Raw genomic sequence first — 24,567 nt, 5'->3', positions numbered from 1 at the left:
ATCCATGGCCGAGAAGACTGGGCAGACATTAGGATTTCACAAAGTTTGAAATCCTCACTTCAATATTCATAAGTGGCAAGACCCTTTTTTGAAGTTTTGGGTGATAGAGACTTTACATGAAGCTTCTTTTTTGGGTTAGATTGAGTATGTTGGATTCTGGTAATGAGTATTTGAATAACATGAGGAACAAATATGAAGATGAAGAACACTTCAATCTGGTGATTGAAATAAAAGTGAGGTCATTACTGAGTTAACTAAATAAAATTGGGGTTATTTCATGATTAATGAAAAAATAAGGATATATTAGAACATAGGATAAAATCAGATTAGATGTCTTGATATTAGTGGTACACATCACTCCTGTACATACATTCATTTATAATTATGGGTACCGGAGCAAGCACCAATGCCGGTTATTAACTTATTATTTATTTAGCCGCTCTGTATTATTGTCAATTAATAAATCTGGTATTTTTTAAAGGACTTATCATTATTATGGCCATTAGAAATAAGTGGAAGAGTAGATCTTTAAAAAGTGAACCTAGCTACATATATCATTATATATATCTTACCTAATCTCCCGGATCTCTGAAGAGTGAAGACTTAAGTAAATAGCCCAAGACGAATAAAACAATTATGCTCAATATAATAGTACATCAAGGGAAACATTTGTCTGATACAATCTTCTTCTATTTAACAACTTCTGGATTACTTGTCTGCTACTTCTATACAACGAGATCTTGTCGCGCTTATCTAACACATACCTTATTGGTAATCATTTACATAAAAATAAAATGGAAGGGAGAAAAAAACAGACAAGTATTGAGAAAAATTACTTGTGTATATCTCTGCTTCAGTGTAGATTTGTTAGTTTTGAATACTATCTTAAGATAGAAGTGCAAGTTCTGCCCAAGCCAAAGATGATGACTTGAGATCCACGCTCACTGATGTGTCGATTCTGCTCTCCAGCATGCTACATAATTCTCGCATAGATGGACGCGCAGTTGCATCAGGATTGATACAAAGACTTACTACCTCGCATATCACTTTGAGGTCATCATGTTTAAAGTTTTTCAATTCAGGATCTACCAAATGTGACATTACTTCTGGCATTTCAAGATACTGCTTGGCCTGTAAAGAATCACACTCTATCAGGGTTGCCTGAATCTGTAAAAATATACTTCTAATCATCAAATTTTGTTAAGTTTCTTACCCAGTCCACTAAGTACCCTTTGTCCTTACAGTATGGAGGCCTCCCGCTGATTACCTCTAGTAGGAGTACCCCAAAAGCATGAACATTTCCTTGGATATCAAGATGGCGCGCCTCAAGGGAGTTTGGAAGAACACAAACAGCACCTTGGCTGCTAATTGAACCAGAATTCTTTTCTGATCTTTCAAGAATTGTCTTCCAACTTTCAAAATCAATCAACTGCAATTTAGGTTCATGACAATGAAAACTCAAGCAAGCTTTTGGGTTTCTAACAGAACACGCTGGTAATTGTTAAGTTTGAAGATTTGAACTAGTTAGTGTGCACACACCTTAGGGGAAAATTCGTCTGTAAGGTATACAGCATTAGAATTCAGCTCTGAGATAGTGAATGGAGGTTCAACTTCTGTGTGCAAATATCTGAGTCCGCGTGCAATGCCTATAGCAATATTCATACGCCGTGCCCAAGAGAACTGGCATCCTTCTTCATCTGCAGTCATAATTGCATGTTGAAGGAACTGAAACAGTTAAAATCTATACAATAGCTAGGGAAGTTAGTTGACTTACAACAATGTAGGTGCTCATGGAGTGTCCCATTTGAAGCATAATCAAAAACCAACATCCTTGTAAATGGAGTGCTCTCTCTACAATAGCCCAGTAACTTTCCAGTATTCTCATGGTTTAGCCTTGCCAATTCTGCCACCTGAATGAAATCAATAGCATAATAAATATTGGGAAAAAAACTTGGACAACTATTGTCTGTCGATTCTTGTGTGCGGTAGTTATTGGAATGTTTCCATTTACCTCTCTCTGAAAATAGAGTTCAAGGTACCCTGTCCATTGCTCCTCCCTAATGCAGAGAGAAATTACAGCAATCTCAGGTCCACCTTTCATGGTCCCCTTGTAGACCACACTGTCTGGTGAGGATCCTATTATGTTGCTGAAGTCTTCACATGCCACTTCAAGATCTTGTCTGCTATACCTTCTCACATCCTTTAACATCTCAGGGTCTGCATATAAATAAAGCCAAATATGTTAAAAGCGGCTCACAAACTATCTGATGTATATAGAAAGGATAATACAAAGAAACTTAACCTATATAAACTGTCATATGATCTTTCTGGCTTGCAGATTTTTTCCAAGGAATAATGATAGCTGATTTTTTGTTACACCTCTGGAAAGCAGCGAGAACAGCAACCAGAAAGAGAGAACCGACCATAGTTCCCATTACTATTTCTATAGCTAAAAGCCAAGAAGGTTTTGATGACCCATGATGCTTGGGCACATTTTCAGCAGGTTGGTGGTTTGGGTTCACCACTGGCTGACTCTTGGCAGGTGAAGCACCAGCTATAAAATAATAGTTCAGTGTTATTTAAAAAGTTAGGAAGGAGCAATTCAAGGTAGAGAGTGTCATCCAGTGTATACTGAATTCAACATAATTCACATTATTTGCAAATATTACATAGATTCATTCCCAAGTCCTAACACCAGGTTGGGTTTTAGTAAAGGAATATAAAGTGAATCCCAGTGAAAGCCACTTCACTATGAAGTCAAGACTGAGCTCATTTCGTTTTCTTCTGCATGATTCAAATTTTATGAGATGTCTATGAAGACACACATACCACATTGCATCGAAGGCCGCTGCAAATATTACATAAATTCATTCCCAAGTCCTAATACCTTAAATTTTGAATGCTAAAAAGGTTGTGTCACACATACCACATTGCATCGAAGGCCGCTGCTTGATGTCTTTGCTCTGCAGGCAGTTCCCTTGATAGCTTAAGCTGTTTGACAGTACATGTTTTCTAAATATGGTGGAAGAGCAGAATGCCAATTGACCAGGGAATCAGAAAAGTACCTTTCAAGATTCTCCAAGCATTTTGGTATGCTACCAACTAAGAAATTATATGAAAAGTCTGCTACTTTTAATTGAGACGAATTACAGAAGCCAGTTATATTCTCCTCTGATGCATTCCTGATGAAATTATCGAGACAGATTAACAAAATCCAAAGTTTGATAGGTGGAACTTGGCATTTTAAAGACTTAGTGCAGAGCCTAACTATATGCTTTTTAGCCATAGCGGTTTTGAATCTCCCTAATGCAACCCCCCTTTGCATACTGAATGGCTCCTATAAAGAATAGGAATCCTCAAAACCAAACCACAACAATTCAACTATAAAAATTACACTCACATCCCATTCTTATTTGAATCATAGTTCGAACTGCCGCCAGCAGGAACAGGTCCTTGAAGCTTATTCCTATCCAGCCAAAGCTCTTGAAGGTATCTCAAATTTCCAAGTTCCGGAGGCAGCGTACCAGTCAACCCATTGGACTGCAGGTTTCTACCACAATGCAAATAAAGTTGAATAAGTACGAGTGTCAATAATTTTCTCTACTCAGGAAGAGCATATTGAATTTCTTTTTACATGTTCACAAGCTGGGTCATATTTCCAATCTCTGGAGGAATCGGTCCCGTTAGCTGATTCATTCCCAAATCCAACACCTTGAGAGACTTCAACACACACAACTCCTTAGGTATTATTCCAATCAGATTGTTTCCATGCAAAATTCTACAAACATAAGAACCCGAAATTAGCATCAACCATGATACCCCACAACCAAGAAACATGAGAATCACAATGATTAAACCAAAGACTTTCAAGAAAGTGAACATACAGTTCTTGCAAATAGGTGATTTGCCCTAACTCTGGTGCAAGAAACCCCTTCAGTGATGAACCTGAGATGTTTCTACAAAGAAGAAACATGTACTAAGCTTAGAAATTCATGTCATCAATTCTTCATCCATACCATAACAGAGAAATAGTAAACACTACCAAAAAAGGAAAAAAGCACCAAATAGAAGGAGCAGTGGTATCTTACAGCTTGATGACATGATCTCTAGCCACAGTACAAGAAACCCCAAACCAGTCACAAGGATCTGATATGAGAGGATTCCAATTGTATAAAACGTGATCTGGGTCTTCATAGATGTCTTCTTTGAACCTTGTAAGTGCCAAACCTATCAACAAAAAAAGCAATGGAAATGGAATGTGTGAATCAATGGAAAGAAAAATCAAGAGAGAGTAGAAGAATCTGAATTTCACACAGGAAACAGAACACTGACCTTCATTTGAGGGTGCAATTTGCGACGCCACAAGAGAGAGCGTGGAAACCCAAACGAGAAACAACAATGAGCGTGGAACATGAGCTACAGCGAGTTCAGAGGTACTGAAAATTCGCATTGTCAGAGAGCAGGTTTTGCAGGAAAGAAAATCCAAAAGGAATGGAAGGTGGAAGAAAGTGAAATCACGAGAGAAAGAGGAATTTGAATGCAAACAAAAATTGTGAGGGTGACACTGACACTGGACTCTGTACGAGGAAAAGGCCCAGAAACAAGAGACTCAAAACTCAAAATTGATTCTGTTTAAGAGATTTTAGGCAAAGCAAGAAAGTGTCAAGAATTGATTCTGGTTAAGAGAACACACTGGAACTTAAACTGTTAAGTGTTAACTGTTAAGGAAGGACATTTTCATTTTTGGTGTTTATGACGTTAATCGACGCGCCTGCTCGAAGCGGAAACATCTACGTTATTGTGGGATTAACTCTCCCAACAGAGACTTCTCTATTTACAAGGCTCTCGACTTGAACACTTGAATTAAACATGTACTACTTGAATACATTATCTTTATTGATATGACATTTTTTTTTATTGGGTTAAAAATGGCGGTTTGTGTTATTAAAAAAAAGACTTTTGTTTTTCTTCTTTTCCATATTTTGCTTCATTAATTAATCAATTAATTAATTAGTACTTGATGAGGTAATTGGTGCCGGAGTAATTATGGTTTCTATTGCAAGTGAATTTGGTGAAAGAAGGAATTGACATCCCAACCATTTTGACAAAAAATGGTTCTATGTGTTAGTCAACAACTAATTTGTAGTTAAAAACCGAGCGATCATAATTAATTATAGGATTTTCAAACTCCAAGGGACTGCTCTTCTTCTACTAATGGTGACAAATTTCTCCCGCAAAATTATCATGCTTCATTGATTATTTTGTTTGTCTTTTTCACAAAGAGTTGATCTTTTGTAAGAGTTAAGAAAATTATTCTTAGTTTTATTAATTTAAACTAAAAGTTGTGATTATCATTATTATTATTATAAGAAAAATGTATTTGTGATTACAAATTTACAATACCAATGTAGTTTATTTTTACTGCAATTGTGACTAGGTGGTCTGAAAAGGAAAAACTCATATGTTTTTATCCTTGTATTATTGAAAATTATTAGTTTTAGTCTTCTTTTTTTTTTAACTTGTCGTATATTTTTGAAATAGTCATATTTTAATCTTTGGGGTGTTCAATATTCATTTTTAAAGTATAGGCCATCCTAAAAGATGAACACATGTCTATTTCAAAAATATAGAGATTGAAGTAAAAAAAAAAGATTAAAATCATTAATTTCAAACAATTCATGGACTAAAGTATATATCAATAAAAGAAAAATCAGTGGTAGACACTCATTAGAGGAGAAAGATACATTGAGACTTAACTATGTTATCCTTTTCGTTTTAGGGTCAAACTCTTCTATTTCTCATTCAAGAAGAAGTAGATGAAACTGTTCGTGTTACATCAAAATTGATTAAAGTGGAGGCCCTAGGGAGATCTTCCTCAATCCAACTGTGATCTTGAGTACTAAAAGCTAAACATGCAAGGAAATCAGCAACTCTGTTGCTTGACCTCTTGACATGTGAAACAGAAAAAGAAATGGATACCGTTTTTTTTTTGTACATCAGAAAGATAAATTGCGTCTGCCAGGAATCGATCTCTGGACCTTCCCTACCCAACTCATATGTTCCCCAACTCCTACCACTTGAACTATTCTACGGGGAAATGAACACCGCTTTTGACAGACATCCAGCATTACCTAATCGTCACAAATTACAAAATTTTAAAATAAAACAAACTCTGTAATTTATGGAGGTTTAAACCCACCACAAATTGTATGTGCGGTTGAGTCAAAAGTAGTGTCCACAAATTGTGACTTTTTAAGATGTTAATTTGATTTGTTATAATAATTTTTTATCACAAGATAAGTTATAATACATCAAAATTTACATGTACTAGCAAACTTGTATCCAAGCATCTGTAATTTTAAAGAGAAAATCCATAAATGCATTAACTTTTTCCATTTTTGAATTTTATTTTACTGTTGCAAACTTAAAAATCATTGTCAAGATACCACCCAAATAGACGAAATTTTGATTGTCTTTTTGTTCTTTCAAGACGTATGCGTAAGTTTTTATACAATTATTTTGTTTTCTTTTGCTTGTCTCTCGTCTTTTTACTTATGTCTCTGGTTGCTGACATTATTTGAAAAGATAATATGATGTCATTTGATTAAGCTTTAGCTAGGGAAAATTATAGTTTATTGAATACTGGTTTTGAATATTTTATTTACCGTGATTACTTGCTGGTTTGAATGTTTGATAATTTTGTTTTTTAAAACGACATGTAAAATCCGTTCAAACAAATTCTTTTCGAATTCATTGAAGTAATTTTGTTCGAGTCAGAACGACCATGATAAATAATAAAACTCTTTCCGCCAAATATTTAATACAATATAGACTTAATTAAATATGAAACATCTGCATATTTAAGCTAGAACAACCTAAAAGCGGTTTTATGAAAAAGGAAGGAATCGGTTCCAAAATTCTACATTTTACAGTTGTTCTCCATAAAAAGCAATAATATTTAAGCATGTGTGATGCGTATATTATAATTAAATCTCACCGATCATGAACATAATTAACAAACCCAACCCCACCTTTCCTTTTCTAGTTTGTGTTTTTTGAATATCAAGAGGCAAATAGCTAATAAAGATCGCCAGAATTTATTTGTTTAATTACTTTTATACATATTCACTCCACTGTCTTCATGCGTATGTCTGCTCAACTTGTTTAGTCATTTATTTGGTATTACGAATTAAATATTGAAAAGCAACATTGTCCATGACCAAAGGCAAAACTAATTAAATACGACAACTCTTCCATTTCTAATTGTTTCTTCCCTTCTTTTCGTTACTATGATTTGATGATTATGTTTTGAATTGTGTAAGCGTAAAGTCTCAAGGGGTAATTAACAAGAGACAAATGGACAAATATATTGTTTAAGCATGTAAGGCCTCTCTAACTATGCTTCCGAGCAAGACATTCAAGGTGTTGATAGGAGTATAATGTAAGGAAGCAAAACATAATGATTTTGATTCAAGATTGCACGGAAAAACAAGAAGAAAAAACATGATTGATATTTCACTACAACACGCCGATTCTACAGCATTCTCAATTTTTAAACACAAAAACAAAAGTAGATTCATAATTTCCCCAATATATATTGAAAAACAAAGCTTCAATAATTCTTCTAAACTGTAAGTGAGAATAATCAAAAAGAAAAAAATGAATTTATTTAAATTTATTGTGCGTTTCGGTGTCTGTCGTACAATATAACATTTCAATTGTAAAAATTATTTGCACGTTGATATATAAATACAAATTATTTTTTTTTGTTACAGGGCGAAGCCCCGAAACACAAATTAAACATGCTATCTATAAATACTTTACATTTTTAAGAGACCATGCATTTTACCTATTTTATTAGTAGGTGAACCATGTCTCTTGTCTGATCATATATATATATATTTTTGTCAAAAATCAAAAGTTTCAAATGTTTGGAAATAAGTTAGAGGTAATTATTAGGACTCTAAAGTCAACGAAACCTCTGTTTCTTTTACTTTTTCTCTCAAAATTCATGAGAAAGTGCTTTCGATCGATTACTTAGAAGAAAACTGATTTAATTTCTAAACATGATCTTAATCAGTTTTTAAGCTATCTAATTGATTAGGTATGAAGTATCCAAGATATGAAGCATGAAGGCAGGTTGGGACCGCGCAATTGTTTGAACTTTCACAATCTATGATGATGGTTTTAGTTTTTGCCTTTTGTAAAAGGTCTCTCCAAATTTATTCTGAGCCCCCAGTCTGCTTGGTTTGCATGAAGAGTGCCCATGAACTTTTATGGTAAGGACCACGGCATGTTTATCTTTATTCAAATTCACTCTCTTCTCTAAGATATATACATAGAGGAATTAATTTCTCTAGGTACCTTTTCTATTCCTTGTTAGGTTTTCACATTGAATATTGATATATTCCCTCTACTGTCTCATTGATGGCTTCTTTACCTTTATCATTAATTTTCCATGTCGTCTTTTTAAATTAAATTAAAATGCCCTGTGAAATTTCTGCGGAAATACAGAGATGGCAATGCTGCTCCTATCATTATAATCATTATTATGAGGCTCATAAATTTCATATCTTCCCTTAAATCGTGCAAAAAAACAATAAGTCAAGTGATGCAATGCGCCAATGCTTGTCATCCTATCTGATAGTTTTGCTGTAATATTGGAATTTTCCTTCTCTAAATTACCGTTTCTTTTAAAAAAATGTCCCTCCGGTCCTATTTATAAGCAACAAAAAAAAAATTCACATAGTTTAAGAAATGTAGTTAAACTAGGTAAAATGCATTAAATATGTCTTGAATCAAAATAAACTTCCAAAATTACCCTTTGTTATTAATGTTGGAAAGAGAGAGAATAATTAATGAGACACATTTTACAAGTTAGAATTAATAAGGGCATCATTGGAAAAAAATAATTAATATAGCTCAAACTTTCATTTGGTTCTTATAAAAAGGACCAAGATTTTTCTTCTCTTTCATGCTTATAAATAGGACCGGAGGGAGTAACAACAAAACAATTTACCAGTTAGTTGCAACTATCCGTCACAAAATCCTTGGTTTGATACGGAATTAGTGATGCTAAATTCACCTTGTGAGATGTGACGGTTTAACTTCCGTCACAAACCAGTGACAAGGAATCTGTGACTAACTTTCCCTTCGTCGCAAAATTTCCTAACGTCCTTTTGTCCCGTGCGGACAAGCTGATAAGGTTTTTGTGACGGATACGTATTCCGTCGCACCTTTACTGACAATAATGGTGAGAAGTATTTGTTCTCCGTCGCAAACTGTCGTGACAGATATTTTTCCCGTCGCAAATACGCATACAAGATTTTGTGACGGTCATCTCCGTCGCAAATACGCTAGTAAAGAATTTGTGACGGATTTAAATTCCGTCGCACATTTACTGACAGTATTTGTCCTCCGTCGCAAACATTAGTGACGAATTTATTATCCGTTCCCGTTGTAAGTACGCTAACAATGTTTTGTGACGTATTTTTCTTCCGTCGCAAACTCTCGTCACAAAGGATTTCTGTCGCTAATGCGCTTACAAGGTTTTGTGACGGATGTTATGTCCGTCGCAAATATCACTGTAAGGTTGTTGTGCCTGATTTCTTTTCCGTCGCAAATTTGCTGACAATGACTGTGAGATGTATTTGTCCTCCGTCGCAAACTTTGGTGACGAATTTATTATCCGTCGTAAATAAGCTTACAAGGTTTTGTGACGTATTTTTCCATCGCAAAAATGCTGATAAGGATTTTGTGACAGATTTTCCAAATAATCAAATTTCTCTTGGTATATTGTTTTTAAAGTGCTTTTTGTAAATAGTTTTTTATATATTATATTTAAAAACCCTAAATTACTCATGCTAAAATGTTTACTGTGTTATGTTATATTTATGAGGTAGTTATTTTTCACTTATTAAATTTACTTTCTTTCTATCCTTACTAACTTTAATAAATTTATATTACTACCCTTTTATGTTTTAAAAATCAGTAAATTGATATGATATATATATATATATATATATATTTTTTATTAAACTCATCTTTTATGTAGTTGTCATTGCCACCATTCATTGCCGACTCTACACATCCCCCTCCCCTATATAAATAAAGTAATGATAAATATAAAAATAATCATACAAGTATATATATCTTTTTTAATTATGTCATTTTATAATTTCAACATATTCAAGAGGTACATAGTTTTGCATGCCAAACAAACATTTCTCAATCAATTAGTTTTGTAGCTTTCGGTGACTTTCGATTAGCTTTTCGACTTTCAGATTGTGTTGTCAAACATGCCCTCTGCATGCACCAATTTTTTCTTGATAAATATGATATTTTAGTGGGTATTTTCATTATCAGTTTGTATTTATAATTTAATTTACAATGTTGTCTACTAGAATTTCTAAACGACATAATTTTGTTTATCAAATTTATTCAAGAAGAAGTAATCCGACAATTGATTGTACCCACAAGATTCAGTACATAAACTCTCTAGATGGTTGTCTCCTTAAACATTTAATTGAGAGTTCTTCTTAATATTATATATTTAATTATAAGAAGGATTTATGGAGAAATGCATATCTATTTGATGTAATTAATCTCGGTATCTATGAAATTAATCTTATGGATGAGATGCCACTGTGCAATCAAAAGAATTGTAGAGTGACACAGACGCACCCACAGACAGAGCAGCATCATTTTGGCTAGCAAAGTAGCTTGCTGCAATGATTTGCAGTTCCTAGTCTTTATCTCTCATACTTTTCCAAAATCACATTGCTGCAACTTAATTGTTTTATATTTTCAAAATGATAAAATATCACAGACAGCTAGAGACAATCATTTAGTTGATAAGGATAATAACATATGGTATATATTTCAGGCGTACATATAGCCTTCATTTTTCAATATAAATGTATATATATCTTAGTTTTGCGATTACGAGATCATACTTTATTCAGCATGTCACAAATTTCACAGGATTCACATTAAAAAAAGCTTAAAATATATTATTTTAACAATGAGATGAATAGTTAATGTTGATCCTTTAATTTAGTGCTACTTTCTTCCCACAAATTTCAAAACATGATGATCTTTGTATGTTTCTTCTCTCTTTGGATTGAATTGGAGAAACATTGGATTGAATTGAACCATATTTCAATTTAGAATCAGTAAAATAGATTTTTTTTTTAAGAGATTGTAAGATATGATTTTTCTTAACAAAATTTAATCATTCACCTAGTTGCTGAATATCCAATAGATGATCTATCCTATTTAGTTGGCTTGGGCCTCAGTTCTTTAATTAGTTCTTTTCGGCTTTGTAAAGCCTTGAATCCAAAAAAAAAAACAAGAAAGCTTGTTTGTTGTTTCAGACCCCAAAAGAATGTAAATCCAGCTGAAGGCCCATTTGACAAAAAATTATGCTGAAGGCCCATTTTAATATATAATAAAAATAGAAAAGTTAAAATAAAAGTTAAGACTAGCTAGTTTGACTCACTTCGGTTCCAACCCTTTAGTCCAATGCGTTAGATGAGTCGAGCCGAAAAAACATATATGTGAGCTTTTATTTTTCTATCTCCACCCCCAGAAAAAGTAAGTTAGCTCACGAGACAGAGCTTATTTGGTTGATGTTCTCAAGAATCATAGAAATAAACAAATAAAAAATGAACAAATTCTCAAGACAATTTCAAAAGATGACTAACTACCTTAGTTAATAACTTACACTCCTAAATGCTAAGCTAATATAAGATAAGCAAATGTGTGTATGTAGTTACTCAGTCTTTTTTTTCCAATAGGTATCTTCCCACCTCTCAACTCGCCTGATTAAATTGAGTTTGTTGCCATTAAAAATCCTGAGCCATGTTGGGTCAAATGGAGGAGGCAATGAGCAAGGAGCTTTTGTTGAAGGCTCCTGAACCATGGATTCCGCCATAAACTTCTTCTCCAACCCATTTCTCTCGCAAGCCATGGACTCTGCACACAGCTCCACAGCTCCTTCAGGTACTTTTGGCTCAAACTTGAGAAGCCTGGCATATTCATTTAGCAGATGGAACATGTAGTCATACACATAATCCATCTTCAGCTCTTCTTGAATGAAGTTGCTCGCGGCATTACCAATCTCCTGCACCTGTACGTTAATAGCATGTTCGGATTAACTTCTCTTTAATTTTCAAGAATCAATCATGGAATTGAGAAACTGCTCAGAGAAACTTCTCCCCATAATTGAAGGAGACATCAGCGCGCTCACTGACCTTTTGTTTATGATCATTGCCCCAAACAACAGCATGCTTGATGGACTTGCACTTGTTAGTGTCGCTTATTGGCCAGTAATGCTGCAATGGCTGTAGACTTCTGATGAAGAAATCATAGAAACGAGGCTTCACATATAGCGTAACGGAATCACAGGCTAGGATGTATTTCTCACTCACAGACCATGCGGATCCTTCTATATAAATCTTATATCTGATGGCAGGGGAAGCACAATTATATAGATATAAACATGTAGTTCTATGTTCATTAAATTAATTGAATTAATCTAAAAGAGAAAACTATGTTTGAAAACTCGTAAGATTTTCATGATGTAAGAGAAGTGATTTTGAAAGAAGTCAAGAACTTTAAATTAGGCATGAAATAGAAGTACCTATATGTGCATTGGTTTTCCAAGTTTGACTGATTGAATCCTTGTTGAGACTCTTGAATCCAATCCTACATAATGTTTAAACCAGGGGAGGAAAATATCATTGTTTTGTGGAGAGTTATACATATACATCATAACAGCAAATTTACAGTGAATTTCATCTGTAAACCATCTTTTTTACAATTGACATTTAATATATGTTATTTATAATATGTTCTTTATGTATTAAAATTAATTTATATATATAATATACCTGCATAAATAAACGAGCGTCCCAGTCCTGCGTAGGTGAAACATTACATTTGAGGAGATCTTGCCTGCCAAAATCAACAAAAGGGTTTCCTTTCCAGTAAGCATATGGTTCTCTGTTGTTCCATTTAATCCTTTTATTTCCCTTCTGGATTTCCTTCAGCAGATGTTCCCACGGCCTTATATTAATCTCCGCCCTAAAATCACAATTCGGACTATTAATCAATTGAATGAATTGATGAAGAATTTCATACAAATGCAACTCTAATGTGAAATGTGTGTGAGAAGAAAATATGCCCACATAAGGCTTCATGAGACAGGTGGGCTCCTTCGCCACTAGTGAGTACTAAAATAGGAATTTCAAAATTTCAAGGACTATATACAATTTTATTTAAACGAGGGACCAAATTCAGTGACAATATAATTAGAGGAACTAAAACAATATTTAACCCTTTAATTTATCATTAACACGGTTGCCAAGACAAATTTGCTGAATTCTTTTGATGTATGTCTCAAAAGAAATAGACTCATCGAAAGGCCACCAAATTCTTGTCCGGATACTCAAAATGGCAGAATGGGCAAGTAGCAATCTATCAATTATCAATCACCACTTGCTGATTCCAAAAGAAAAATAATGGTGGGGTATATAGGCTGGCCTCGTTGTATGATTCAGATTTACACACAGCCGCCGGGAACAGTAAAAGAATCTCAAGTCGCAGCTGGACTGACTCTGTCCATACAAGTGTGCCTATCACTAGTATTATTTTTTACAAGTTTTCATTATTCCATTCCACAATACAACTTGTCGATCTCTTTTACCACTTCTGGTTGATTCAATGTGAGTTCAAGGTTCACGCTCTAAACTCGTGTAGGGCCTTTATTATAGTGGGGCTACAATATGTCACGCGCATAATCACTCCTTCACAGGAAACATATGAGTAGAATGCTAGTAACACGCTCTTTTAGAACACGCTTCGACTCATTATGATTGGTTTATTTTTCTGCTGAAAATCAGTTCTCTAATTCTAATGTTTGAAATGAATTGAACTGTGTTTGGTAAAGATAAGGGGTTAGAGACGTACCACCCCCAGAAAGACCAATCAGGGAACACAATGTCCTCCGTCCAGCGATCACCGCAGTACCGAAACAAAGGTGGTGGGCCTGCGAAGCTGAACCAGCGGTAGAAACTTGTTCGGACCACAGGCTTGTCATCACAATCAAACATAAGCTCCAAATCTGGCACCTTCCCTGGATACCTTCTCAGAAGTTGCAGAATGCCCCAGATAGTGAAAACGTCACGTGTCTGTATAGATTTCTTGTACCTCTCCACGTATGCTCTTCCTCCTTTCACTACTAACCTGAAACCAAAATGTTCAGCGAAGAACACCGCAATAGAAAAAGAGAGATAGAGAGAAAATTGATTGAGGTGTAGTTACTGTTGGTGGTTTGTGAATAGAGACTGAACCTGAAGTGCGCAGTCTTCTTAGCTGCCTCCACCAGTTCCCTGCTTATCCCTGTGGCTTTCCACGTTTTCAGATCTTCGTGGATCCACCGGAGGTATTCCGGACATGCCGCTCTGTTTTCCTCGGTTTCCAATGATGTTGTCGGGTAACCGTTCCAGCATGTTTGGTTCCCCCTGCTGCTGCTACAATTGAGTGGTGTTCCGTGGAACGTGCTTTTCCAAGGTTTTTGAATTTCCCTGCTGCTTGATTCACTTTGCTTTGAAGAAACCTCTAAGGTTTCCTTGGAAACCGTGCTTTTGCTTGTGGCAATTGCAATTCGTTTAGTGTTATTAGTAGAAAGTGTAGACTGCAATAATGCATGAAAAGAGACAATTAATCAATTCAAACATTGACTGTGAAGAACACATATCATATCATATCATATCATGCTAGCTAACACGAAATTAAAGACAAGTAGTGAAGTACATAGGTGAAGATCATGAGTGTTAAGTAGGAGTAGGAGTGTAAATTAATGAATTGAACCAACCCGGAGGAAGAAGATGAAAACAGCGGTGAGGGTGAGAAGGAGGAGCAGAGAAGTGCGTAAAGAGGAGTTGCAGGGGCGATTTTGAGAAAAGAACGCCATAGAATGGGGGCAATAAACTGTTTGTTGAATCTTTGCATGGATCTAGCTATTTATGACTTGAAATGTCTATTAATTTCTAAGTTTAGATGAAGGGAGGGAGAGGTTCTGGTTGAATTGAGGAAGAGGAGCAATTTCATGGTGTGCAAGTGGAAGTGAAAGCGCTAGCTAGCTTTTTCAGTCTCAGGAGTCAGGACCCATTTGATTTATTTAATAATGTACAATTTGATCGCCCCCAAGAGCTTCCATTAGCGAAAGTGATTATTGATATATAAAATAAAGCTAACGCACATTGATTTGGAAATAGTGCCATGATGTTAGAGAGGTGAATAATAATAAGAGCGAGCATGTAAGGGTGGGAATGTGCTGACTCTCTCTTTCTGTGCTTGTGGCCCTCTTTCTTTGGCTTGTTGCTGAGTTAGTTGTTGGGACTTGGGTTTCATTGACCTAATGGATTTTGTTTTGTGATTTAAAATAAAATGTGCCAAAATATGTTTGCTAGATTTTTCAAAATTAGGAAAATACCAATTGAAGACTAATAATTGGAAATACTTCACATTCTTCTCATGGTGTACGGCTACGCTTCCCATGGGCACTTACATTCTGTATAGCATATGAATTTTTTCACAATTGAGAATTAGTAATTCTCATAAGCTCTTACCTTCTTAAGTCTTTGTGTTCTACTTCTAACAGTGACAAGTATTTCTCATGCAGGTTATTGGAATATTATCCAGAGATATTGACAATTGCGGACATGTAAGTATTAAGTATAACATTGCTTTATGTCCCAAATTTTCTGATTCTTTTTTCAATCAAGAATTTCATTTTCTTAGAGCATCTCCAATGCTAGTTCTTATTTCTAAGTTCTTAACACTATTCATGTGTGCCCGTATTGCCACATGTGCTTAAGCAACTCTATGCACATTTTGCTCCAACCATGAATTCTTAGTTCTTAGTTCTTAGCACTATTCAATTGGTCTCACAATATCATTATAGTAGTAATATTTTTTACTTTCATATAATTTTGATTTAAATTTAAATGCTAATTCAATATCTAAATTAAATGAATTGATGAATGAGAGAAAAAAAAATAACTTTTCATGCTAAGAACTCAAAAAGTAAAACATCTTATATAAGAACATAGTTCTTATTTTTAAGAACTAAGAACTCCACGTCATCTCCTCCAATGGTTAAGAACTCAGTTCTTAGTTCTTAACTCAAAAATAAGAACTAAGAACCTTGCATTGGAGATGCTGTTAGTTGCTTTGTTTGGTAAAGTTATTGGCTATACTAAATTGCTTATCTCATCTTGTCAAGTAGTTGTTTGTAGTTATGAGCGCAATGAAACAAAGCCCACTTAGTTTTGGGAATATAAAGAAATTGAAATTAAGTGCATAACCTTCTTGTTTCTTTTATGAGTTGCACTGTAGCACGGCCCAAGCTCCATATTCTTTACTGTGAAATAGCTAAACTAATCGACCAAAAAAAAAAAGCTAAACTAACAAAACATATTCCATGTTTACTTGAATTATGTTTTAGGTTTTTTTCTTGAGATAAAGTTATGAATTTATGATATATGTGTTTGGACCTAATTCGATGGTTGAACTTTGAACAATGAAAGTCATATTAGGAAATGGACATGGTTAAGAAGGCTGCATCTACCGTGAGTCAGTTTGTAACTGACGCACTAGGGCTGTCCAGAAGTTTGAAACCCGACCGAACCCGATTGGCCTGTTTCAAAAAAAGGCCTCCTCGGTTCAGGCGGGTCGGGTGGCGGGTTGGGGTTGGGGAAAAGCCGGCTCCCCATGGTTTGGTTCGGTCGGTTACGGTTTAGAGCCCAGTCCGACCGAACCCAATATAAAAAAAAAATCAACCAGCCCAAGTTTTTAAAGCCCAAACCCCAAAGCCCCAAACCCAAACCGGCCAAACCCTAATATCTCATTCTCTGGCCTCTGCCTCTTCACTTCATCTTCTTCTCCCCAAACCCAAACCCTACCTCCTCACCGCCGCCACCACCCTTCTCCTCTTCTCTTCTCCTCTTCTTCTTCTCTCCAAACCCAAACCCTACCTCCTCACCGCCGCCACCACCCTTCTCCTCTTCTCTTCTCCCCTTCTTCTTCTCTCCAAACCCTACCTCCTCACCGCCGCCACCACCTTTTTCCTATTCTCTTCTCCTCTTCTTCTTCTCTCCAAACCCTACCTCCTCACCGCCGCCACCACCCTTCTTCTCTTCTCTTCTCCTCTTCTTCTTCTCTCCAAACCTACCTCCTCACCGCCGCCACCACTCTTCTCCTATTCTCTTCTCCTCTTCTTCTTCTTCTCTCCAAACCCTACCTCCTCACCGCCGCCACCACCCTTCTCCTCATGACCTGCGCCGCCATCCTCTGTGCCGCCACCACCCTAGTCACTCCACCACTGCATCTGCATGACTTCTTGCCTTCTTCCTCCATGCTTCTCTGGTCCGAGATAGCCTGTTCATCTTCATTTTGCCTTAATCGATTCTGATATCGCAAGATGAAGTGAACATGCTATTTCGCATGAGAAAAGCAATTGAAAACTTGTTCTTGACTTCTTGGTAAGTTGGTAATGGTATATCAGGATCTGATCTGACATAATATGTTGTTCTTGGTTAATTTGTTTGATGAAATTGAATGAAATTACTCAAATTAGGGTTCTTTGCTCTTCATCTTTCTGTTCTCTGCAAAACCCGGTGGAACCGACCCGACCCGCTCGTTACCCGACCAACCCGAAACCGATCCAAACCGACACATCTCATGGTCGGTTACGGGCCCAGTTTTATGTCATGCGGGTTCGGTCGGTGGACCTTTTTGGGCCCGAAACCGACCGAACCCGACCGGTGGACAGCCCTATGACGCACGGTGATGCAGTTATTGTTTCTTACCTAAATTACAACAATATCCATTTTTTCTTTTCCCTTTCCTTTCTTCTCCTTTTCTCTCTCCACCTCTTCACTCCACTCACCTAGCAATTTCACTCATGCCGTTGAGGAATTCAAACCCAACAATTCAAAGTTTCTATCTTTTTAACAATCGCCCCATCACTGTTATTGTTCCTCAACGGCATAGCTTTGTACCTGGTTTTGTAGTGTGATGAATTTGGGGCTATGAGGTTTTGGATAAACAAGAGAAAGAAACCCTAAAACCCCAAATCAAGCACCACCATCATCACACTGAACTCCCTTCAACAGAATCTTCGTCGTCTCCGCTGTTGGTGAAGGATTGCATGCTCTCTGGCCCCTCTGCTCTGTGTTTGTTTTTTGTCGGATCACTAACCATGCAAGAAAGAAAGAGAAAAAGAGGGAGATATAGTGGTGGTGGAGATCCATCCATGGAAATCAACAAGAAAGAAGCGTTGCTGCAGAAAGTCGAAATTGAGAGAATAGAAATCGAAGTCGGTGATCAAAAGCAGAGGTCGAAGTTGTAGATCAAAAATCAAAAATCAAAAATTGGAGATCCAAAATTAGAGGTCAAAGTTCAGAGAAGAATAGACGAGAAAGATATATGGAAGAAACTAATCAATACTTAGTTCCTTGAAGTTAATTTCATTAATATAAACAGTGTGATTTTATGTTTTCAATTCTATGATTTTATGTTTTTTTCTCAAAAAATCGTTGGTTGGCTGGACATGAAGAACAGTGTATAACTCTTTGAAGTTCTTTTATTTGGGTTCTTGAATCTGGACATGAAGAAACTCAATTAAAAGGTCCAACCTTTGGATTTAGATGGAGAGGGAGGAATGGGAACAGTAAAACCAACGTATGTGGTGGTGACGGAAGCCGGCGATGTAGATGAGGAACTGGAACAGTACAACCGACAACTTAATGGGGGTAGACCGGTAATGGGTGTTTTAGTAAAACCGATAAATTATTTTTTTAATGTCAATTGATCTCATCCATGAATTAAAAAAACATTAAATCCAACGGTGGGAAATTAACAGTAGCACCGTGCGTCAGTTACAAACTGACTCACGGTAGATGAAACCAGTTAAGAAAGAGTTTTTAATGACCCACCACAACCTTCTCAATCATGCACTAGTCCAACACCTACACAACCATATTTGTTTTCCCTTGAAAACTCATTAATATTATGAAACTCAAAAGCACCATTATTTGCTTTCCCTAGAAAACTCACTAATCTCATGAAACCCAAACGCACCATTATTTGCTCCCACAACCTTATTAGTTACTTTTGTGTGTTTGTTGCCTCTTGTACATTTCTTAATTCGCGGAGTAATGACGTCGTCGTGAAAATCAAGTTGTGCTTTCCACGCTAATACCATCCACCTTTATGCGGAAACGGATACGGAAATGACGAGTTGAAAAGGAGGTGCAGCAGGGGCGGTCGGAAATCACGGCCACGAAATCCAGCAGCGCGTACGTCCCCATCCTCAAACGTAGGAAACCTCTTCTCCATTTAGAGTCAGAAATCAAGAAACCTATTTTTTTGTCGATTCAGAAAATAAAAATAAAAATAAGGGGACAAAAAAAATGATGTCAATTCATGAAACCTCTTTTATTTATTTTTTTACAGTCAGATAACCTTTTTAAAGAGGTTTTCTTTGACAACTTGATGTGTTTTTAAAGAAAACCTCTTTAAAAAACACAAGCAAGTTGTATTTCATCACATTAGAAAAACATGGCCAAATAATCTATGAAACTGAGCCCGGTTAATGAAAAAAAGCCTAAGAAAATGGCCCCATCCTTTGAAAACCAAGCCCAATATAAAGATAAGGGACAAAAACAAAATTGACCAATGAACAATAACATGGGATCTTCAATGGGAGGGTAGTTTTGACCAAAAAAATAAAAATGGGAAGGTTACTGATTTAGCAACTTCCGGTTAAATAAAAAAATGGTCCCATCCTTGATTCGTTTAATATATTTTCCATTTAAACAAAATTAAAAAATGTTTAATTTAAATCTATTAATAGTGTAAACATACATTTTTTGTCATCCTAGCTTATAAATAATAAGGGGTCAAAATAATATTATTTTATTACAAAAACATAAAGGAAAAAAAGGAAGGTCTCCTGACTTTCAAAATAAAAAATAAAAAAATGAAAATCAGAAAAATGTAGAAAGGTAACACCTAACTAACTATAGTTAAATTTGAAATATTGACTCTAACTAAACATGGTTAGGTTTAGCTATGGTTGATTAACATAACCTCAAATGGATAAGAGTTATGATTTCATTCACGTCACCACATCATTTTGACATTAATTTTTAAGTGGAGCCTACCTAAGAATCGTTTCTTGGAGAAAAAAATATAAACTTTAATGGAAAAGATGAAATCAACCACCAAATTATTATATTCAATTTATAATTAAGAAAACTCTAACTTGGATATAATTTTCGAGACTTGCTCTCACTCTTTTTTTTTTTTTGAAGTAAAATTTGAAATTTCGTTAAAACTAACTCTCACTCGCTTAATTAAAAAGATTTTATGGTAAGATGAAATGAAACCTTAAATGGATAAAAGCTATGCTTATAAAAAAAATAAAATAGATAACCACCTGATTTTCACTTTACTTTTTAAGGGGGGGGGGGGGGGAATGTATTAATTTTTATGATAAGACAAAATCATCTCCAAAATTAAGGATAAGTACGCTGGAATAAAATTAATGTATCTGAAATTGAAATGCTTTGTCACGACGACGCTATCCTGGTGAACAAGCTCCTCCATCGACGAGCTTGTGGAAGCAACGAGTGTTCGATTTCGAAGCTCTTCAATCCGCAAGCTCTTCACATCTTCAATCGTTGTTTGAATTTTCGGTTAGGTTTCTCTTTGATTATGATTTCGAGTTCCGTTTTTGAATCATGTTTATGAGTGTCCCTCGTTTTCCCTGATTTTTGCTATTGTTGGTTCTGTTCATCAATGGATTGGAATCACAGATAATTAATAACTATACGTGTTATATATGTACAATTGAATTGGATGATACTGAAAATATATAACAACCTAATTAATAGCTATACGTGTTATGTTTGTACAATTGATTGGATGATCCTGATTATCGACCATACTTATGGGGAGTCTTCTACAACTCCCTGTACTGTTGTTTCAACACATTATGAGCTGAGGAGCAGCACTGCTCCAAAAACCAATCTGAACCAACTAAGCAAGTGTTGAGGCCAAAAAAGGAACTACCCTGCAATCTTGTGAACAAAGATAAGAAGAAGAATTCTTGTAGTGAACTTCAAACTTCAAGGCAAGCGTGCTGCGTGCATGCGGTGTGCAATCACCATTCACCAAACACTATCAAATTAATTCAATTAAATACTTGACAACAAACTAACACCAGACATGCATGTATTCCGTAGCTAACTTGATAAAATAATTAAGCAAGGCAAATGAATAAGATCTTTAATTATTAGAAAGTAGTGCTGGTCTTATTGAATCAATCTCCTAATAATGATAATGAGTATCTACTCATGGAACATGTATATATACAAATGCTAGAAATATATAACAACCTAATTAATAACTATACATGTTATTTATGTACAATTGAATTGGATGATACTAGAAATCAATATCAATATCAATATATATTAGAAAAGAAGAACTCTCATCAGGCAGATTTAGTGACGTGTCACTCTCACGTTAATTCTTAGTGACGTGTCATTCTCACGTTAATTTTCATAAAAAAACTCCACGTGTCATTTTTAAGTTAATTCGCATAAAAAAATATATTTTTAAATTTTAGATTTGATTAGGATTTAGGTTGTTTATTTCTTGATTTTATCTTAATTTATTTTTGATTTATTTTTAGAGTATTAATTAATTTTTATGGTATTTTTATTGAATTTTCGGATTTTTAATTAATTCAAGATTTTATGAGTTTTTATTGTGATTTGCTAGATTTTAATAGTTTTTATCTATATTTATTTAGTACTTTTTTAAATTTTAGATTTGATTAGGATTTAGGTTGTTTATTTCATTATTTTATCTTAATTTATCTTATTATTTATTTTTAGAGTATTAATTAATTTTTATGGTATTTTTATTGAATTTTCGGATTTTTAATTAATTCAAGATTTTATGAGTTTTTATTGTGATTTGCTAGATTTTGATAGTTTTTATCTATATTTATTTAGTACCTTTTTAAATTTTAGATTTGATTAGGATTTAGGTTGTTTATTTCATGATTTTATCTTAATTTATCTTATTATTTATTTTTAGAGTATTAATTAATTTTTATGGTATTTTTATTGAATTTTCGGATTTTTAATTAATTCAAGATTTTATGAGTTTTTATTGTGATTTGCTAGATTTTTTTAGTTTTTATCTATCTTTATTTAGTACCTTTTTAAATTTTAGATTTGATTTAAAAGATTTGTCCTAATTATCTAATATTTACCTAGATTACTCCTTACTAAATTTATTTCATCATGATTTAAATAGATTATTAATATCTGATTTTTTTTTCATAAAATATTAAAATTTTAAAAGATTTGCCCTAATTATCTAAGATTTAACTAGATTAAATAAAAAACTAAAAATTCAATAAAAAAAACATTAAAAATTAATTAATAAAAACTACCAAATCCCAATAAAAACTCATAAAATCCTTAATTAAATAAAAATATGAAAATTCAATAAAAATAACCTAAAATTTAATTAATACTCTATAAATAAACTTTTTCTTCACCTAAAATTTATTTCCATAACAAATCTTGAAACCGATTTTTTAAAGTTAATTTTAAATCTGAGAAACTTTTTCATAAAATATTAAAATTTTAAAAAATTTGCCTTAATTATCTAAGATTTACCTAAATTGCTCCTTACTAATACTGCATCAGCCATCTCCTCCCCTACATGCCTCTACTGTGAACCGGTTGGCATGGAGGAAAAATGAGGAAGATCACTCGAGTATGCAACTTGCTTTATGTGGTGCTGATAATTGTGTAAGTTGATAATTGTGTAAGTGTTTAACATAAATGTTTATGCTTCGCTTCCTAAAGGTTATTTTTTGTTGCTGAATTTGATTGACCTAATTAGTAAGCACTATATTTGGTAGTGTTAGATTCAATTCCTAAAAGCCATGGCCTTTAATTTTCTCTTAATTTGTTCATTGTTCCCTATTTTGTGATAGTTTTGTTTAATTTCATATATGCTTTAGTATTTGTTGGTGGTTTCTGTGATGCTTCCATATCTCTTAAATAAACTAATGTTGTGATGCTTCATCTTATGCAACCATTATTCTGAATGTACTTAATCGGCCAATTGATAGCAGACTTACATGCTTTTATCCTTCCCATTGCAAGTTTATTTAATTGAATCATTGTCTTCCAGTTTTGGCTGCCAAAACTTCATCTACAATGTCAGCATCATGAAGGCAGAGAAACTCTTTCAGAAGAAGGGACGTCCAGCAAATTTGACCCAGGATCCCAGTTAAAGAAATGAGATTTAGGTAAGATACTTATTCATATGATTGCTTTCAATTCCAGATTTTGCTATTTTTCTTATTAATGAATAGCTTTTTTTTTGTTGTCAATTGTAAATCGCTTTTAGACATAGCTATAGTCTCTTTTATTTTGCTTTACTATCTCAATAGTGGAAGCTTTTTTTCAATTAGTACATGGGTTAAAATTCTAAATTTGCTTAACTAAAGCTCTGATTCTATTTGATTTTTTTCAGGCAGTTTCCTATTTGGCTCAAGAATGATTGGGGTTATGGTCCGGGAATTGCATCCTTATACCTGTCACATCCATGGGTATTAGTTGTACTCATAGCTGCATCTTTATAACTCATAAGTTACATTTAGTTTGGGTATTAGTTGTACTCATAGCTGCATCTTATTCATCGACATCTCATGGGTATTAGTTGTACTCACCCTTTTTTTGGTAATTCAATTGTTTTTCACTACCTAAACATTATTTCATTGTTCCTCTCAATCTGTTTTGTCCATCTCACATGTGCAATGTAAGCTCTTGCTTGGTTTGCAATTTGGTTTTGTATTTTTTTTTCTATAACAGATGCATCATCTTGCACAATTTAAGATCATTCTCAATGATGTAGAGTAAAAGAAAGACATTGATGCTCCCAACTACCAAAGAAGCATGACGATGATTGATGATATGTGATGGATTTGCAAGAAATGGAGCCTGAGTTCTACACCAAGAATAGTATAAAATGTGTTATTCTAAATACAGTTGGTGGCTACTATACCGCTCTAAAGGATCACACTTAGGGATGACACCCGCGCGGGACGGGGGCGGGGAGTGGCCCGCCATCCCCGTCCCCGCATCTCTCTTTTGTCCCCGTCCCCATCCCCATTTTCCACGGCGGGATAAATTTTCACCCCATCCCCAATCCCCACCTCCCCACGGGTCCCCATGGGGACCATTAACACATCATTAAAAATATAATAAAACTAAATTAAATATAAAAAATACACAAATTTCTTTCTGGACCACAAATGTATAGAAACCACGGATGAGAATAGAACATGTCAAATTCCATGAAAATGTATATTGAAGTTCAAATAACATTGATCAAAATTCATAACATTAAGTCTACAAATAAGAAAATTGACATATAAAATTCAACATTTAATCCAAAAAAATG

At 34.7% G+C, this 24,567-nt stretch overlaps 2 protein-coding genes and 1 long non-coding RNA gene across 3 annotated transcripts; 1 reads left to right on the top strand and 2 right to left on the bottom strand.

The window, feature by feature from the left end:
• Window positions 1–624: 624 nt before the first annotated feature.
• On the bottom strand, window positions 625–4,690 carry LOC130741166 (probable LRR receptor-like serine/threonine-protein kinase At1g63430). The gene is made up of 13 exons (XM_057593979.1): window positions 4,333–4,690; window positions 4,089–4,227; window positions 3,885–3,956; window positions 3,635–3,778; window positions 3,401–3,550; window positions 3,066–3,182; window positions 2,927–2,991; window positions 2,303–2,554; window positions 2,012–2,217; window positions 1,775–1,910; window positions 1,540–1,697; window positions 1,214–1,429; window positions 625–1,131 (listed from the first exon to the last, which is right to left on the bottom strand). Exons 1-13 carry the CDS (start codon window positions 4,448–4,450, stop codon window positions 886–888), a joined length of 2,019 nt encoding a protein of 672 aa, XP_057449962.1. The 5' UTR covers window positions 4,451–4,690; the 3' UTR covers window positions 625–885.
• Window positions 4,691–11,540: 6,850 nt separating this feature from the next.
• On the bottom strand, window positions 11,541–15,224 carry LOC130741165 (uncharacterized). Its single transcript, XM_057593978.1, has 7 exons — window positions 14,879–15,224; window positions 14,355–14,698; window positions 13,972–14,247; window positions 12,894–13,086; window positions 12,644–12,708; window positions 12,255–12,465; window positions 11,541–12,130 (listed from the first exon to the last, which is right to left on the bottom strand). The coding sequence occupies exons 1-7, from the start codon at window positions 14,975–14,977 to the stop codon at window positions 11,774–11,776; spliced, it is 1,545 nt and encodes a 514-aa protein (XP_057449961.1). The 5' UTR covers window positions 14,978–15,224; the 3' UTR covers window positions 11,541–11,773.
• A 416-nt stretch (window positions 15,225–15,640) lies between these two features.
• On the top strand, window positions 15,641–24,305 carry LOC130741164 (uncharacterized). Its single transcript, XR_009020333.1, has 3 exons — window positions 15,641–15,730; window positions 23,293–23,410; window positions 23,638–24,305. It is a non-coding gene; the product is annotated as an uncharacterized LOC130741164 (long non-coding RNA).
• Window positions 24,306–24,567: the final 262 nt, after the last annotated feature.

Source organism: Lotus japonicus, chromosome 2, assembly GCF_012489685.1.
Source record: "Lotus japonicus ecotype B-129 chromosome 2, LjGifu_v1.2".
Classification (NCBI taxonomy): domain Eukaryota; kingdom Viridiplantae; phylum Streptophyta; class Magnoliopsida; order Fabales; family Fabaceae; genus Lotus; species Lotus japonicus.
The sequence above is the reverse complement of the archived record's forward strand: the minus strand, read 5'-3'. Positions and strand labels throughout refer to the sequence as shown.